Genomic DNA, 16,246 nt, shown 5'->3' with positions numbered 1-16,246 from the left:
GTAGTTTCTTTATGGGCATGTTACTGCCCTTGATACAGTGAGCTTTGAAGCACTTTACATGACACAGCAATAACTAGTCAGTCCCAAAAGACAGAAAAAAAGTTTGCACTAATCAAAGAGTAAAAAAAGCCGAGAAAACAAAAGCTAGCAGGAGGGTGCATCAGCTCTCGGGCTACTCTAGAAGTCAATACATAGGCCAGCAGGAAAAAATAAAGATTAAGCATCTTTTTTTAAACTTGAAGGAGTTTCTTGGTGGATACAGAAGGAGAGTTCTGAAGAAAAGGGCTTTGTTCTCAAGAAGATCCACAGATTCACACTTACATTTCTGAATTTTGCAGTCCATGAGTCCATATGATCTAGCAGTTGCCTGTTCATTGTAACTCTTGCCCAAACCTATAAAACAGAGTGGTTTAGAAAATATACCTAGCAAATATCTAGGATTACCAAAATTATGCAAGATCTCAGAGCCAGATGATCCAATTCAGGGGATGGCAGATGACTGACCTCTGCAGATGTACTGAAGATCATAAAATCGGCAATGTTTCAGAAAGGAGAAATTAGGTTCTTACCTGCTAATTTACTTTCTTTTAGCTTCTCCAGACCAGTAGAGGTTAACTTTACGAATGGGGTATATATCTAATCATGACCAGCAGGTGGAGACTGAAAACAAAACTTTGGGACAGTATATCCTAGCCCCTCCTCTCTATTTCCCTCAGTCTGCCGAATAGCCAAGCAGAACCAAGAACTGGAAAACAACAGAGAGAAAAAACAATACTCCAAAAGGAGTAACAAATAACATACCCAAAATGCTGTTGGAAAATGCAGAGGAGAAATTCCCGAAGGAAGAATGTCCCCACAGCTCGCCAGCTAAGCCAGCCGAGCCACAGCCGCTGTTCTTCAATTCTCCCCGGCCCTAGAAAAATACTAGAACCCGCAGCAAAAACCAAAAACTGCCCGCGCAACAGCCCCAACAACAACAACAACAGACAGGGTGGGGACCTCTACTGGTCTGGAGAAGCTAAAAGAAAGTAAATTAGCAGGTAAGAACCTAATTTCTCCTTCTTTAGCACTCTCCAGACCAGTAGAGGTTAACTTTACGAATGGGACGTACCAAAGCAGTCCCTCTCACGGGCGGGACCCCCGAAGGGCCGATACCAGTACACGCTCACCGAACACCGCGTCCCGACGCGCCTGCACATCAACCCGATAATGACGAACAAAGGAATGCAAGGAGGACCAAACCGCAGCCTTACAAATATCCACTGGAGGCACGAGCGACGACTCAGCCCAAGAAGCCGCCTGACCCCGAGTGGAATGAGCCTTGAGAAACTCCGGAACAGGCTGCTGTTTCAGAAGATAAGTGGAAGCAATCGTCTCCTTGATCCAGCGCGCAATAGTAGCCTTAGAAGCGCCCGCTCCCCGACGAGGACCCGCCAGGAGGACAAAGAGATGATCGGACTTCCGGAATTCCTGGGTCCGCTGCACATAAGAGCGAAGGACCCGACCGACATCCAACTTGCGCAGCTGCCGTTGCTCAGAAGAGCCCTCCCGACCACCCAAGACCGGGAGAACCACCGATTGATTGACATGAAAAGGAGAAACAACCTTCGGCAGAAAGGAAGGAACAGGCCGCAAGACGACCCGCTCCCTAGAAAACTCCAAGAAGGGAGCCCTACAAGAGAAAGCCTGCAGCTCAGAAACACGCCTAGCAGAAGTAATGGCCACCAAAAAGACCGCCTTCAAAGTAAGGTCCTTCAAAGAACAGTCGTCCAAGGGCTCGAAAGGCGGACGCACCAAAACAGAGAGAACCAGATTAAGATCCCAAGAGGGAACCGAGGGCCGTAGGGGAGGCCTAAGCAACTTGGCCGCCCGCAAAAACCGAATCACATCAGGAAGAGCCGATAAACGCTGACCTGACACCAATCCTCGAAAAGCCGACAGGGCCGCAATATGAACCCGGAGAGAAGACCAAGCCAGGCCTCTATCCAGGCCATCCTGCAAGAACTCCAGAATGTTAGGCAGATAAGCGCGAAAAGAGGTCACTCCCCGCGCCCGACACCATTCCTCAAAGAGACGCCAAACCCGCACATAAGCCCGAGAGGTAGAAAGCCTCCGGGACCCCAACAGTGTAGAGATCACCTTGTCTGAATATCCCTTCTTGCTAAGGCGACCCCTTTCAAGAGCCACGCCGTAAGACAGAAGGGAGACGGGTCGAACATGGGAATGGGACCCTGCATCAGAAGGTCGTCCGAGAGAGGCAGAGGAAGAGGATCCGCTACCAGGTGCCTCACCAGATCCGCATACCACGGACGGCGAGGCCAATCCGGCGCCACCAGCACCACCAAACCCGGATGGTGAACAATGCGAAGAAGCACTCTGCCCACCAGCGGCCAAGGAGGGAACACATACAACAGCCCCTCTGTTGGCCACTGCTGGACCAGAGCATCCAGACCCTCGGCCAGACCGTCCCTGCGACGACTGAAGAAGCGGGGCACTTTGGCGTTGCCACCCGTGGCCATCAGGTCCATCAGGGGCTGCCCCCAAGCCTGCACTATCAACTGAAACGCCTCGGCGCCGAGACACCACTCTCCTGGATCTAGAAAGTGACGACTGAGGAAGTCTGCCTGAACATTTTCTACTCCGGCTATATGAGAGGCCGAGAGGTCCAGCAGATGGGATTCCGCCCAAACCATGAGCAGAGCCGCCTCCTGCGCCACCTGAGTGCTCTTGGTGCCCCCCTGACGATTGACCTAAGCCACCGCCGTGGCATTGTCCGACAGCACTCTGACCGACTTGCCCAGCAACAGGGAGTGGAAATCAACAGCGCCAGACGGACCGCTCTGGTCTCCAACACGTTGATCGACCAGGCGGCCTCCTCCGCGGACAAGGTGCCCTGAGCTGAGTGACCCAAACACTGAGCCCCCCAACCCAGGAGACTCGCATCCGTCAGGAGCACCGTCCACTGCGGGAGATCCAAACCCACCCCCTGAACTAGGTGAGGGGTCTGGAGCCACCAACGCAGACTGCAGCGCGCCAAGCCTCGCAGGAGGACCGGAACATCCATCCCGTGCCTCTGGGGAGACCACCTCCGGAGCAGAGCATACTGGAGAGGACGCATGTGGGCCCGCGCCCACCTCACCACGTCCAGGGACGCCGCCATCGACCCCAAGACCCGGAGGAAATCTCGCGCCCGAGGACACCGGGACGCCAAAAGCAGGCGAATCTGAGATTGCAATTTGCTCACCCGGCCCTCTGGGAGGAAGACCCTCCCCAAGGAGGTGTCGAACAGCACCCCTAGGTACTCCAGACGCTGAGCCGGGACCAACCGACTCTTGGAAAGGTTGACCACCCAGCCCAGCGACCGGAGAAACTCCACCACCCGAGCAGTAACCCGGGAGCTTTCCTGCAACGACTTTGCCCGAATTAACCAGTCGTCCAGGTAGGGGTGTACCAGGATGCCCTCCGACCGCAAGGCTGCCGCGACGACCACCATCACCTTGGTGAACGTCCGAGGAGCCGTGGCCAGCCCAAAGGGAAGCGCACAGAACTGAAAGTGCCGACCCAAGATCGCAAAGCGCAGGAAACGCTGATGAGAGGCCCGAATGGGAACATGCAAGTAGGCCTCCGTCAGATCGAGAGAAGTGAGAAACTCCCCCGGCTGAACCGCCAGAATGACCGACCGCAGAGTTTCCATACAGAAAGAGGGAATCTTGAGAGCCCTGTTGACCCCTTTCAAATCGAGGATGGGCCGAAAGGTCCCCTCCTTCTTGGGCACCACAAAGTAAATGGAGTACCTGCCCGTGCCCCACTCCGGAGGGGGCACCGGAACAACTGCCCTGAGATCTAGCAAGCGCTGAAGGGTCTGGCGAAAAGCCTGCGTCTTCCCCGGAGTCTGACATGGAGAAGCGAGGAAAAAATCCGGCAGAGAGCGGGCGAACTCCAGGGCATAACCGTCCCGCACCACCTCCAGGACCCACTGATCGGACGTGATCTCGGCCCATTTGGGGAAAAATTCGCGCAGCCGGGCCCCCACCGGAACCAAAGGGGGCGCCGGCAAGGCGTCATTGTGCAGGACGGGAATCGGGGGAACCGGCGGAGGGATTCCCTGCCCCCCGACGGGCCCCCCGAAAGGGCTGCATGCGCTGGAAGAACCGACCCCGGGAAAATCCCGGAGACTGGAAAGAAGCAGCCCCACGCCCAGGGCGATACTTGCGCAAATCCCGCAAACGCCCCCGGGCCGCACCCCCCCGAGACGCCGGACGGGCACGGTCCTCCGGCAGACGGGGAACTTTCGAGTCCGACAAAGTCTGAATCAACTTATCCAAGTCCTCTCCAAACAAAAACGACCCCCGAAAGGGAAATTTAGTAAGCTTAGCTTTGGACGCAGCATCCGCCGCCCAAGCGCGCAGCCACAACACACGCCTTGCGGCCACGCCAAAAGCCATAGACTTAGCCGAGATCCGCACCAAGTCATATAGAGCATCTGAGAGGAATGAGGCCGCCATCTCAATCTTCGCTACCTCCTGATCCACCAGAGACCAGTCGTCAGACTCTCGATCCAAGACCAGCTCCGCCCACCGAAACACGGCGCGAGCGACCAGTCCCCCACAAATAGCCGCCTGGACCCCAAAGGCAGAGACCTGAAAATTTTGCTTAAGGATGCTCTCCAATTTGCGCTCCTCAGAGTCCCGCAAGGCAGAACCGCCCTCAACAGGCACGGTATGCCGCTTGGAAATTGCCGAGACCACCGCATCCACGACTGGCGAAGCTAACGTAGCCCGATCCCCTTCCGGAATGGGATACAGGCGAGCCATGCTGCGCGCCAGCCGAAACGGCGTCTCCGGCGTTTTCCACTGCTCCAGAATAATATCCCGAATATCCTGATGCATAGGAAAAGAGCGGGAAACGGAACGGATCCCCCGTAACAGGGGGTCCCCCACACGCGGAGTCTCCGGCGGCGCGTCCTCAAAACGCAAAACCGAAGAAACCTGCTGAATAAGGTCAGGCAGCTCATCTTTCTGAAAAAGGCGCACCACGGACGCCTCGTCACTGGAGAACGGGAAATCCGACAACCGCCGCCAGCTTCCGTCCCCTCCAGAGAGTCCTGGAACTCCTCAGAAGGGTCCAGGTCCTCCTCCAGACCGACCCGTTCCTCCGACCACAAATTCTCGTCCCACGACACCCGCGGACGCTTGGACAAGGGAGGCGGCGGAGGGGACGTCACGCCAGACGAAAGAGGCAAAGCCGCAGGGAGCGCGGAGGAAAACCCACCCCCCGAAACCCCCTGGGCGCAACCGGGACCCCCAGCCGCCTGAAAATAGGCTCTGCATAAAGAAAAGAAAAATTCAGGAGAAAAACCCCCCGAGGGTCCCAAGGGACTCCCTGCCACAGCAGGGGACCCAGCAGAACCTTGCCCCTGCATAGTCAAAACAGGGGGAAGGTCACCTGAGGTGGAAGACAAAATGGAGGGGCCAGACAGAGAAGATGGCGGTTTTCCCGCCAAAAAAGCTCCCTCCATAGCCTGAAGCGGCTGAGAAACCTGAATAGTCTCAGCCGCTAAAGCAGGCAAGCCGGCATCAGCTGTCAAAAAATCAGCTGAGAGGGAATCCTTCGGGGAATCCCTCCGTGGGCGGTTGTGGAAGACCGGGCTTCCCCACTGCTCCAAGCCGACTCGCGAGGCACCATCGGCGGGGAGCTCTGGGCGCCTGCAGCCGCTGCCGACGGAGCTCCACCACCTCACCGACCCAAACCGCCGAGTTCAGGCCGGCCGCGAGTGCCTCGCGGCTGGACTAAAATTGTGTCCTACTCCCCCGGAGAAGGGCACAATTGCTCCATACGCGACCTAGCTATAAAAAAGTGCTGGTTACATGAAAAAATACAGTAAAATACAGTTTTCTTAAAGGGAAACAACCCTTCAGACCAGCACTACCTCAGGATTTTTTTTTTTTTTTTTACAGAACAGACTCCACAGGCTCTCGAAGCAATATGCCTTGCTTGACTTAGGGGGCAAGGCTTACTGCTGAGGCTCCTCTAAAAAAATGTGGGGAGGTGGAGGAAGTGGGGGGAGGGACCCCGCTCGTGACCCGCCGGGTTTAACACCCCCGAGGTCGGACGAACCCCCAAACAGAGTCCGCCCAAGCTCCGTCCGGCTAAAAACAGGGACAATAAACCCCCTAAACAAATTCCAACAGCCCTACCAAGGGAGATGGGTACAGATCACTCAACACCTGCTGGAGACTGAAAGAAGACTGAGGGAAATAGAGAGGAGGGGCTAGGATATACTGTCCCAAAGTTTTGTTTTCAGTCTCCACCTGCTGGTCATGATTAGATATATACCCCATTCGTAAAGTTAACCTCTACTGGTCTGGAGAGTGCTAAAGAATCAGAGTTTAAACAAAGAAAACGATGGCAGATAAATCCTATATGGTCCATCCATATCATCTGCTATGCTCTTCCTCCCCCTAAGAGATCCCACATACCTGTTCCATGTTTTCTGGAATTCAGATACAGTCCTTGTTTCCACCATGAGGTCAGTCCACACGTCCACCACCCTTACCATAAAGTTCTTCCTTAGATTATTCTTGAATCTACCCCCTTCAACTTTATCTTATGCCTCTTTGTACCAGAGCTTTCTTTCAGTTGAAAAAGACCTGCCTCCTGTGCATTTATGCAGTGGAGATTTTTTAAATGTCTCAATCATCTCCCCTCTGTCTTTCTTCCAAGGTATACAGTATAGAGCAGTGTCTCTCAAACTTTTTTAGCTATAGCACACTAAACAGAGCAAATGTTTTTCACGGCACATTATAATTGAAATTATAAAATTGCAAAACCAACAAAAAAATTATATTTGAGAGTTATTTAAAGTTCTTTAAGTTACTTATGGGTAACTGTAACAACGGTGAAACTAAACTAGATAGAATAGAATTGCTAATCAATGTGCTTGTTTACGAGTACAAATTAACTCAAGACATGGCTCGATAGTCGACAAGCAAACACATTTCATCATTCACCATCTGCAAACGTTATCTTTTATTTGATATAATTTCTATCAGAACTGAAAATCCAAGTTTGCAAAGATAAGAAGATCCAAACGATAACAAAGCCTAGATTGCTTTGTTGCTCAAGTTAGGATAACTATTGCATAAAAAATAAAACTAAAATTACTTGCTCTTAGTTTTCAAGGACCAATCACGTCAAAGAATGATGCTTGTCTGGACGATGGTATCCTTAAGCACATAACACTGACAGACTCTTGCATATGCAACATACAGTACATGTCATCTATTCTAGTGTATACTTATGAAGGAAAAATTTTAAAATAAAGTAAAATTCTGGAATCTCTAATCGCACACCGTTGTGCCTTGGCACACAATTTGAGACACAATGATATAGAGCAGAGGTGTCAAAGTCCCTCCTCGAGGGCCGCAATCCAGTTGGGTTTTCAGAATTTCTCCAATGAATATGCATGAGCTCTATTAACATACAATGAAAGCAGTGCATGCAAAAAGATCTCATGCATATTCATTGGGGAAATCTTGATAACCCAACTGGATTGCAGCCTTCAAGGAGGGACTTTGACACCCCTGGTTAAGAGGATAAGGATTGTCAAATACAAGGTTCTTCTAAGAATACTGCTACAGTCCCACCCCCGAAACAAAAAGTTTTGATTTGAAAATTTCTACGTAAGCCAGGTGCTCTAACATTAGAAAACCAACACTGAATCAGATCAGGGTTAATGAAGCCCAACATACAGTGGCCAGTCCAGCAAAACCCCAAAAGTGCATCATTTCAAGGTATGACTCTCTCTAAGTCTACCTAGCCAATGCATTTTAAGGATCTGAATCCTATGTTGGTTGCCTTGACCACATCCCAAGGCAACAGATTCCACATTTTAAATTAGGCACCTAAGTCAAAAACTATTCTGAGTTGTTTTCAATCTGCTAGTCATTCATTTCATGGAATACCCTCTTGTTTTATGTTTGTTAAATAGGGAGCAGTTTAACTTACCAATTTCACCCCATTTGTGATTTTATAAAATTTCTAATCACATCCCTTCTCAGTTTGTTCTCCAAGCTTAAGAACTCTAACCTGTAGGGTCTCTTCATAAGGAAACTGTTCTAGTCCCTTTATCATTTTTGTTACTTTTCTCTGAGCCTTTTCTAGTCATACTATATCTTTCTGGAGATGGGGTGAACAGAATGGCACACACAGGTAAGCGTACTAGGGACCAATATAGAGGCATATTAATCTTCTCAGGTTTTATTCTCCGTTCATTTTCAGGTAATCCAACAATCTGTTTACTGTTTTAGCAGTGTGCTGAAAATTTATTTATTTATTTTTTAAAATATTCTTTATTCATTTTTAAAACTTACAATAAGTGCAACAACATAACATCAATTTATGCTTAAATCAATGGAGGCTTAATATCCTATTAAATTCTAATTCAGATCCCATATCCTTCCCCCCATAATCAATAACTTTCATCAAACATAAGAAGACATATAACAACCCCCTCTCCACATTATTTGCATTCATAAGAAAACCAAAATACCCTTCCACCCTTCTCCCCACCACCTTGGATGTGCATATTTAAGGGAAAAAATGATATTCATTCATTACAGTAGTTTGTTAATGGCTCCCAGATATCTTGAAATTTCTTAAAATTCCCCTGCTGCATGGCAATTACCCTTTCCATTTTAAATATGTGTCAGAGTCCCACCAATGTATTCTGCACAATGACTAAGATCTTTCACTTGGGAATATTTTGCAGTATGTGGCATTTGTCCACATTAAATTCCATCTACCATTTAGATGCCTCGTTTCTTAAGATCCATCTGCAAATCTTCACAACCTCTTCTGTTTTAATAATGTTGAATAATTTTGGCAGATCATTAAAACATCCTTTCTATAGTCATCTTAAAATACCAGCCAACAAGTGAGTCACCTCAAAGAATCATGATCAAAACACCCCCCCCCCCCCCCCCAAGTATGACTTAGTACAGTGGGCTGAGAACCTGGAGTTCAATTCCCACTGCGGCTCCTTGTGACTCTGGATAAGTCACTGAACCTTTTTCACTGCCGACTAGACTGTGAGCCCACTAGGAACAGAGAAAATATCTAATATGTAAATCGCTTTAATTGTACTGAACCACAGAAAGGCAGTATATCAAACTCATGACCCCCTGTAGGATATTATCAGAACATTAGAATATTTTCAAGAACAATTATCCATCAGGAAAAACATATGGTCAACTGCTTAAGAAGAAAGGAAATCTGCAGCCAGAGAAAACAGGATCCAGATTATCAGAGCACAGCTGAAGAAGCCCAGATCGTATACAAAGAAAGCAGCTCTGTTAGTCGCCGTACATTCATAATTCTCTTAAGCTGTCCAGTCAAAACAGTTTCATTTCTAGGACATCAGTTCAGGTCAGCAAGGACTTAAAAGCTGGTGTCAGGCCAAGGGCCATAAACAGATGGATTGCAGTCTGGGCAGATTCCTTTGAACCTGTATTTTTCTGATCTACTGCACTCCCAGTCACTGATCTGTGACAAGAACAAGGTGGGGAGTGATACTGTGTGTGAAAATATCTGAGTGAGAGAGAGCCTTCAGGGGAATCTGAGTGAAAGTAAGTAGTAAATTAAAAGAGTTAATTAAAAGAATTCTTTTCCATCAAACCTTCCTCTAAACTGCATTATGGTTTGCTCTTCTTACTAGCCCCCAAGATGTCCATTGCTATCATACACTGATCCTCCCTTCCCCCCCCCCAACTGCACTCTTGGTACTTTACTGCGCTAAAAAAAATGTTAAGTCACTTTTTAAACTTAAAACACCTTGATAAAATTGAACCCATTTCTTTCATACCTCCTCTGCAGCCTGTTTTGAACTCAGATCAGCCTCATCCTTGTGGGCAGATGGAGCCTGGGAGCGGCAGGCTAATTGGTACTGGAACTTCTTTAGGGTTTGTGCATAATCTCCCATTGAGCGGCTGTAATTCCAGAAAGTTGGGCTGCTGGAAGGAGAGCCCGAGTCGGGACTTCCTGAAATTTAAGAACATTCAATATGTTTGACTTTTACTTAAGTGTTGTTCAGATTACTTTCAGATCTTAGTTTATGGGGGTTTTTTTAGCTCTGTTTCTGACATTCCTTTGGGGTTCTAGTTCATTTTGAAAACTGGTCTCAGCTGGAGTCACAGCACCATAAAGCACAGTTACTTACCGTAACAGTTGTTATCCAGGGACAGCAGGCAGATATTCTCAACAGTGGGTGACGTCACCGACGGAGCCCCGCAGCAGACAGCCTCGAAAGCAGACTTGCTTGAAGATCTTTGTAAGAGCTTCTGAGTGCTGCACTGCTCATGCGCGAGTGCCTTTCCGCCTGAGTTAGGGCGCGTGTCTCCTGTGAGGTACCTCAGTTCAGATACCTAGCTATAAAGCCAACCAGGGGAGGAGGGTGGGTTGTAAGAATATCTGCCTGCTGTCCTTCGATAACAACTGTTACGGTAAGTAACTGTGCTTTATCTCAGGACAAGCAGGCAGCATATTCTTAACAGTGGGTGACCTCCAAGCTAAGCATAATGAGATGGAGGGAGTGTGAGATTTTGCAAAACAGATTGGCCAAAATGGCCATCCCTTCTGGAGAAAATATCCAGACAGTAATGAGAGGTGAATGTATGAACCGAGGACCAAGTGGCAGCCTTGCAGATTTCCTCAATAGGAGTTGATCTGAGGAAAGCTACAGACGCCGCCATTGCTCGAACTCTGTGGCCCGTGACTCGACCCTGCAGAGGGAGACCAGCCTGAGCATAGCAGATAGAGATGCAAGCAGCCATCCAGTTGGATATGGTTTGCTTCAAGACAGGATGCCCCAACTTATTTGGATCAAAGGAGATGAAAAGTTGTGGGGCTGTTCTGTGAGGTTGAGTGCGTTGCACGTAGAAAGCCAAGACACGCTTACAGTCTAAAGCACACATGTCAAACACAAGGCCCGTGGGCCAAATCCGGCCCACCAGGCTTTGCAATGTGGCCCGCACCGCGCTGTCATCACTGCACGCCGCTGCGTTCCATCACAATGACGCGCGGTGACATAGGAGGCTTGTGATCTCGCCGGCCGTACTTGCTATCTATTACGCATGCGCATAGATAACAAGTCACGCGAGATTCAGGAGGCGTGACCTATAGTCCGGCATCTGATGTGGTTGTGCGGGTGGCAGAGGAGAGAGTGAGTGTGCGGGCATAAAAAATACACAGCAGAAGCTGCCAGTTCCTGGCATAAAGTGCAGGCATAAAAATCGCAACAGAATCTGCTATCTGTACCCAGCCAGGCATTTATTGACTGACTTTTTTTCCTTCACTCCATCTGCCAAATCAAGCTATCCCTGTGCAGTTTTCAACTTTTTCCTTCTAACACAGATTTCCAATAAACTACATCTTTTACTGCCAATATTGATCCCAAAATGTCCAGGAAAAGAAAAGTTGACGGTGAAGGCAGACAATTTAATGACAAATGGGAAAATGAGATAATCGAGCTTCAGTCTGACAGTGGCCTGAAATCAAGGTTTCAGGATGTTGAAATTGAGGACTTCTACCCTCTACTGCCCCCTGACTCAATGCCAGAGCTCAGACATCATGCTGCCCGTATTCTATCCATGTTCGGGAGCACCTATCTTTGTGAACAGATGTTTTCAATAATGAATCTGAACAAAAACAAGCACAGATCACGCATTACCGATGACAACCTCCATGCTGTTTTGCGTGTTGCTACAGCCCAAGAAATAAAACCGAACATTGATTCATTGATCCGGGGAAAACGGTATCAGACATCTAGGCAGAAAACAAAACAATGAGCATTTTAGGTACATTCCAATATTACTGTTTTGCTTGATACCAATATTACTGTTTTGCTTGATAGCATGTGAGTTGGTTAACAGCACTGTTAAGGAAAAGATTGTTCCACTCATTTTAAATTCACATTTCTGGTTAACATTGTCAGTTTATGACTGTTCAGTAAACCATTCGGCCCGCGATTTAGGCTGGATTTTAGATTTTGGCCCCTTCTCTGATTGAGTTCGACACCCCTGGTCTAAAGTATGGAGCGCCACTTCTCCAGGATGAGAATGGGGCTTTGGAAAAAATACTGGAAGAACAATAGATTGATTGATGTGAAATTCTGACAACTTTAGGCAAGAATTTGGGATGAGTACGGAGGACCACTTTGTCATGGTGGAAAACTGTGAAAGATGGATCCGCAACCAAAGCTTGTAACTCACTGACTCTTCGAGCAGACGTGAGGGCAATCAGGAAAACTACTTTCCAAGTAAGGTACTTGAGATGAGCCTGATCAATTGGTTCAAATGGAGGCTTCATCAATTGAGCCAAGACAACATTGAGATCCCAGACCAATGGAGGTGGTTTGAGCGGTGGATGAACATTAAAAAGTCCTTTCATAAAGCAGGAAACCACAGGGTGTGCAGACAGACGTTTCCCATCAAGAGGCTGATGAAAAGCAGCAATTGCACTGTGGACGGCTTTCTGGAAGCTACCAAAATATCCTGTACAGATTGAGAGAACTGTAGAGAGTCTGTTAGGTTGAAAGGTACCAAGCTGTTAAGTGTAGAGACTGCAGGTTGGGATGTAGCAAGGACCCTTGACTCTGAGTAAGCAGAGAGGGAAAAACTGGTAGAAGCAGAGGCACCCTGGTGCTGGGTTGAAGTAGAAGGGAGTACCACGGTTGTCTGGGCCACCGAGGAGCTATCAGAATCATGGTGGCATGTTCTGTCTTGAGTTTGACAAGAATCTTGAGAATCAGAGGGAATGGAGGGAAGGCAGAGAAACTGACCCGTCCAATCCAGGAGGAAAGCATCTGCCTCGAGACACTAGGGAGAGTATATGCGGGAGCAGAATTGAGGCAGCTTGTTGTTGAGGGGAGAGGCAAAGAGGTCTATTTGAGGAGATCCCCATTGAGCAAACACTTGACGTAGAGGCAAGAATCTGAGTGTCCATTCGTGTGGTTGCAGAAGACGACTCAATTTGTCCGCTAGACAGTTGTGCTGACCTTGAATGTAGACCGCTCTGAGAAAGATGTTGTGATGGACTGCCCAATTCCACAGCTTCAGAGCTTCTTGACAAAGGGAATGAGATCCCGTACCTCCCTGTTTGTTGACATAGTACATGGCGACTTGGTTGTCCATCCGGACAAGGACTACTTTGTCATGAAGAAGGTGTTGAAAAGCTTTGAGAGCATTGAAAATTGCTCTGAGTTCCAACAGATTGATGTGACAAAGGAAGTCCGCAGAAGACCAATGACCTTGGGTACGGAGACCGTCCAGATGGGCTCCCCATGTGTAGGTTGATGAGTCTGTTGTGAGACCCTTCTGATGAGGGAGAGTGTGGAATAGAAAACCTCTGGAAAGATTGGAAGAGAGCATCCACCAGTGGAGAGACTGCTTCAACAAAGGAGTTACTGTAATGTGTTAAGAAAGTGGATCGGTTGCTTGTTGCCACTGAGATGCCAGGATCTACTGAGGTATGCGAAGGAGAAGTCTGGCAAAAGGTGTCACGTGAACTGTAGAAGCCATGTGACCGAGCAGAACCATCATTTGTCTTGCTGAAATTGATGTGAGATAAGACACTTGATGGCAAAGGCGAATGAGGGTATCCCGACGTAGTGGAAGTAGAAATGCTCTGAGTTGGACAGTGTCCAGAGTGGCCCCAATGAACTGAAGAGACTGAGATGGGGTCAACTGGGATTTTGGAAAGTTGACTTCGAACCCCAGACTTTGGAGGAACATAATAGTCCGTTGGGTCGCTGCAATAACCTCTTGTTGAGTGGAAGCCTTGAAGAGCCAGTCATCCAGGTATGGAAAAACTTGAAGACCCTGGGTATGGAGGGCTGCAGCCACCACCACCAGACACTTTGTGAAGACTTTGGGAGATGAGGCGAGTCCGAAAGGAAGAACTCTGTATTGAAGGTTCCCCACCCGGAATCATAGATATTTGTGAGAGGCTGGATGAATCGGGATACGAGTGTAAGCCTCTTTGAGGTCCAGAGAGCATAGCCAAAACTTCTCTTTGACTAGAAATTTGTTGAGGGCTCTGAGGTCCAGAATGGGTTGCAAATCCCCCGTCTTCTTTGGGACTAAATAATAATGGGAATAAAAGCCCATGTCCCGTTGGTTTTAGGGAACTTCCTTGACAGCTCAAAGGTGAAGAAGAGCCTGAGCTTCCAGAAGAAGAAGGGGAAGTTGCGACAAATTTGAAGGACACTCTCTTGGAGGGCGATCTAGAGGCACCTGAAGAAAGTGAAGTGAGTATCCCTCCCGAAGGATGGTGAGAACCCAGAGATCTGAGGGGATCATCTCCCACTGGTGATAAAGACTTTCTTTAAAGAAGATTCCACAACCAAAGATTGGTGGGACAATTGAGATTTCTCAAAGCCTTTGCAAGGTACTGTGCGATACCTGGATTCCAGCTTGGATGGAATGGCATTAATGGAATAAGGAGTTTCCATATTCCCAAAGAAAGTTTGCTTTAATACTGGAGTCATAGGAAGCCTCAAGGTCTCCTTGGGTGGATGAGGCAGCTCCATGTCGGCCAAGTATTCAGGAGTGTACTTGGAATCAGAGTGGAGATCCAGCTGAAGAGCTTTCCCCATGTCAAAGACAAATCTGGCAAAAGAGGCAGACTTTGAGGTCGAGGCACTTTCAGAAGGAGTGCGAGACTTAGGAACCACCGAATAGGAAGGAGAAGCCTCCCTGGAATACTGAGAAGGAGACTCAGAATCCAGGCGCACAGTGATTGAAGAAGCTCCACTACCTGCAACAGGAGGAGTTAGAGAGTGCTTGCACGTCAAATACCTCGATGGTGAAGTTCCCGGGGTTCAAGGAACAGAGTGAGTCGAGGCAGGAGGAGAAGGTTCCTTCGGAGTCGGTCTCAATGGAGGAGTTTTCGACCTCGATGGACTGAGAGGAGAAGCAGCCAGTGTAATTGTCCTGCAAGACTTATGTTTAGATTTAGTAGAAGTCTCGGTAGCCTTTGATAAACGATGCATAGAAGACTCAGTATCCGGAGGAGGAGAGGGTTTCTGCTGTAGAAAAGTCTCCTGACTGAGCTTTGAAGTGAGATGCCTCGACTGCCTTGAGTGATGCCTCGATCGAGGTTGAGGAGACTGAGTCCGAAGAGTAGGCGAAGAGTCACTGGATGAGAAACGTCAAGACTTCCGAGGCTTGCCTCGAGGTGCTTCCACAGGGGTCTCAGACTGCTGCTCAGGCTGGCTCATAAGAAGCAGGGTCGAGGCCGGGAGGAGCTGAGCCACGACCGAGGAAATCTGAGTGGTCAGAATGGCTTTCAACATGTCCTCGAACATGGGCACCAAGACAAAAGGATCAGGTCTCAAAGGTGCAGCAGTGCGCTCCAAGGAGGGCGACCTCAAGGATGAGTATTCCCGATATTCGGAGGCACGCTTAGCTGGAGGTCTCAAAGAGGCTGGAAGGACCGTGGACATGGCCTGGGATGCCCGAGACTCTGGAGGCTTCTTAGGAGTGGTACCTGAAGGAGAGACAGGAGACTTACCCACCGAGGAAGACTTCTGAGGAACTGCCGACGAGGCCTTCGAGACCGGAGGTGTCGAGGTCTTGGTGGAGGCAGATGTGGGTGTCGAGGTCTTGGAAGTCGAGGCCATCCCTGAAGCCGAGGTAGAGACCCTCTCAGTAGATGGTTCCATGGTGCCAAATAGTTGAAGAAGCTTGGCATGTCGTCTGCGAAGGGCTCGAGGTTGAAGGGTAGCACAGGGTGAACAGGCGTTGGGGCAATGTTCGGGACCCAGGCAAGCAATACACCGACTATGAGGATCGGTTATTGAGATGGCCTTGCCGCACTGGCTACACTTTTTGAACCCGGTAAGAGGCCGGGACATAGAAAAAATAAAGGCTGACGTAACGAACGAGGGAAGCGGCCAGTCCTAGGCCAAAAGGCCCCTGGCCGGAAGAAAGTGAAAAAATAAGGTGTGTTTTTTTTTTTAAAGAAAAGAAAGATTAAAAGAAACGCGAATACAGCTACTAACTAAAATAAGAAAGCTGCGGTGAGAGAAGGCAACGAAGGCTGCAGAGCTGAAGTGAAGAGGACTTCTCGGCTCCGCGGAAAACTTTGAACTGAGGTACCTCACAGGAGATGCACGCCCTAACTCGGGCGGGAAGGCACTCGCACATGCGCAGTGCAGCACTCGGAAGCTCTTACAAAGATCTTCAAGCAA

The 16,246-nt window shown here is 48.8% G+C and overlaps 1 protein-coding gene across 2 annotated transcripts in view; it reads right to left on the bottom strand.

Moving 5' to 3' along the window:
* Positions 1-16,246, bottom strand: part of TMEM209 (transmembrane protein 209) — a 60,194-nt gene that overhangs the window by 18,931 nt on the left and 25,017 nt on the right. For both annotated transcript variants that reach the window (XM_033959089.1, XM_033959090.1), the window contains 2 exons: positions 9,863-10,038; positions 322-393 (listed from right to left, as the gene is read on the bottom strand). In XM_033959089.1, the coding sequence (XP_033814980.1) occupies positions 322-393; positions 9,863-10,038 (248 nt within the window). The remainder of the gene's footprint in view (positions 1-321; positions 394-9,862; positions 10,039-16,246) is intronic.

This window comes from Geotrypetes seraphini, chromosome 9, assembly GCF_902459505.1.
Source record: "Geotrypetes seraphini chromosome 9, aGeoSer1.1, whole genome shotgun sequence".
Taxonomy (NCBI): Eukaryota; Metazoa; Chordata; class Amphibia; order Gymnophiona; family Dermophiidae; genus Geotrypetes; species Geotrypetes seraphini.
This window is presented reverse-complemented; position numbering and strand designations above follow the sequence as displayed.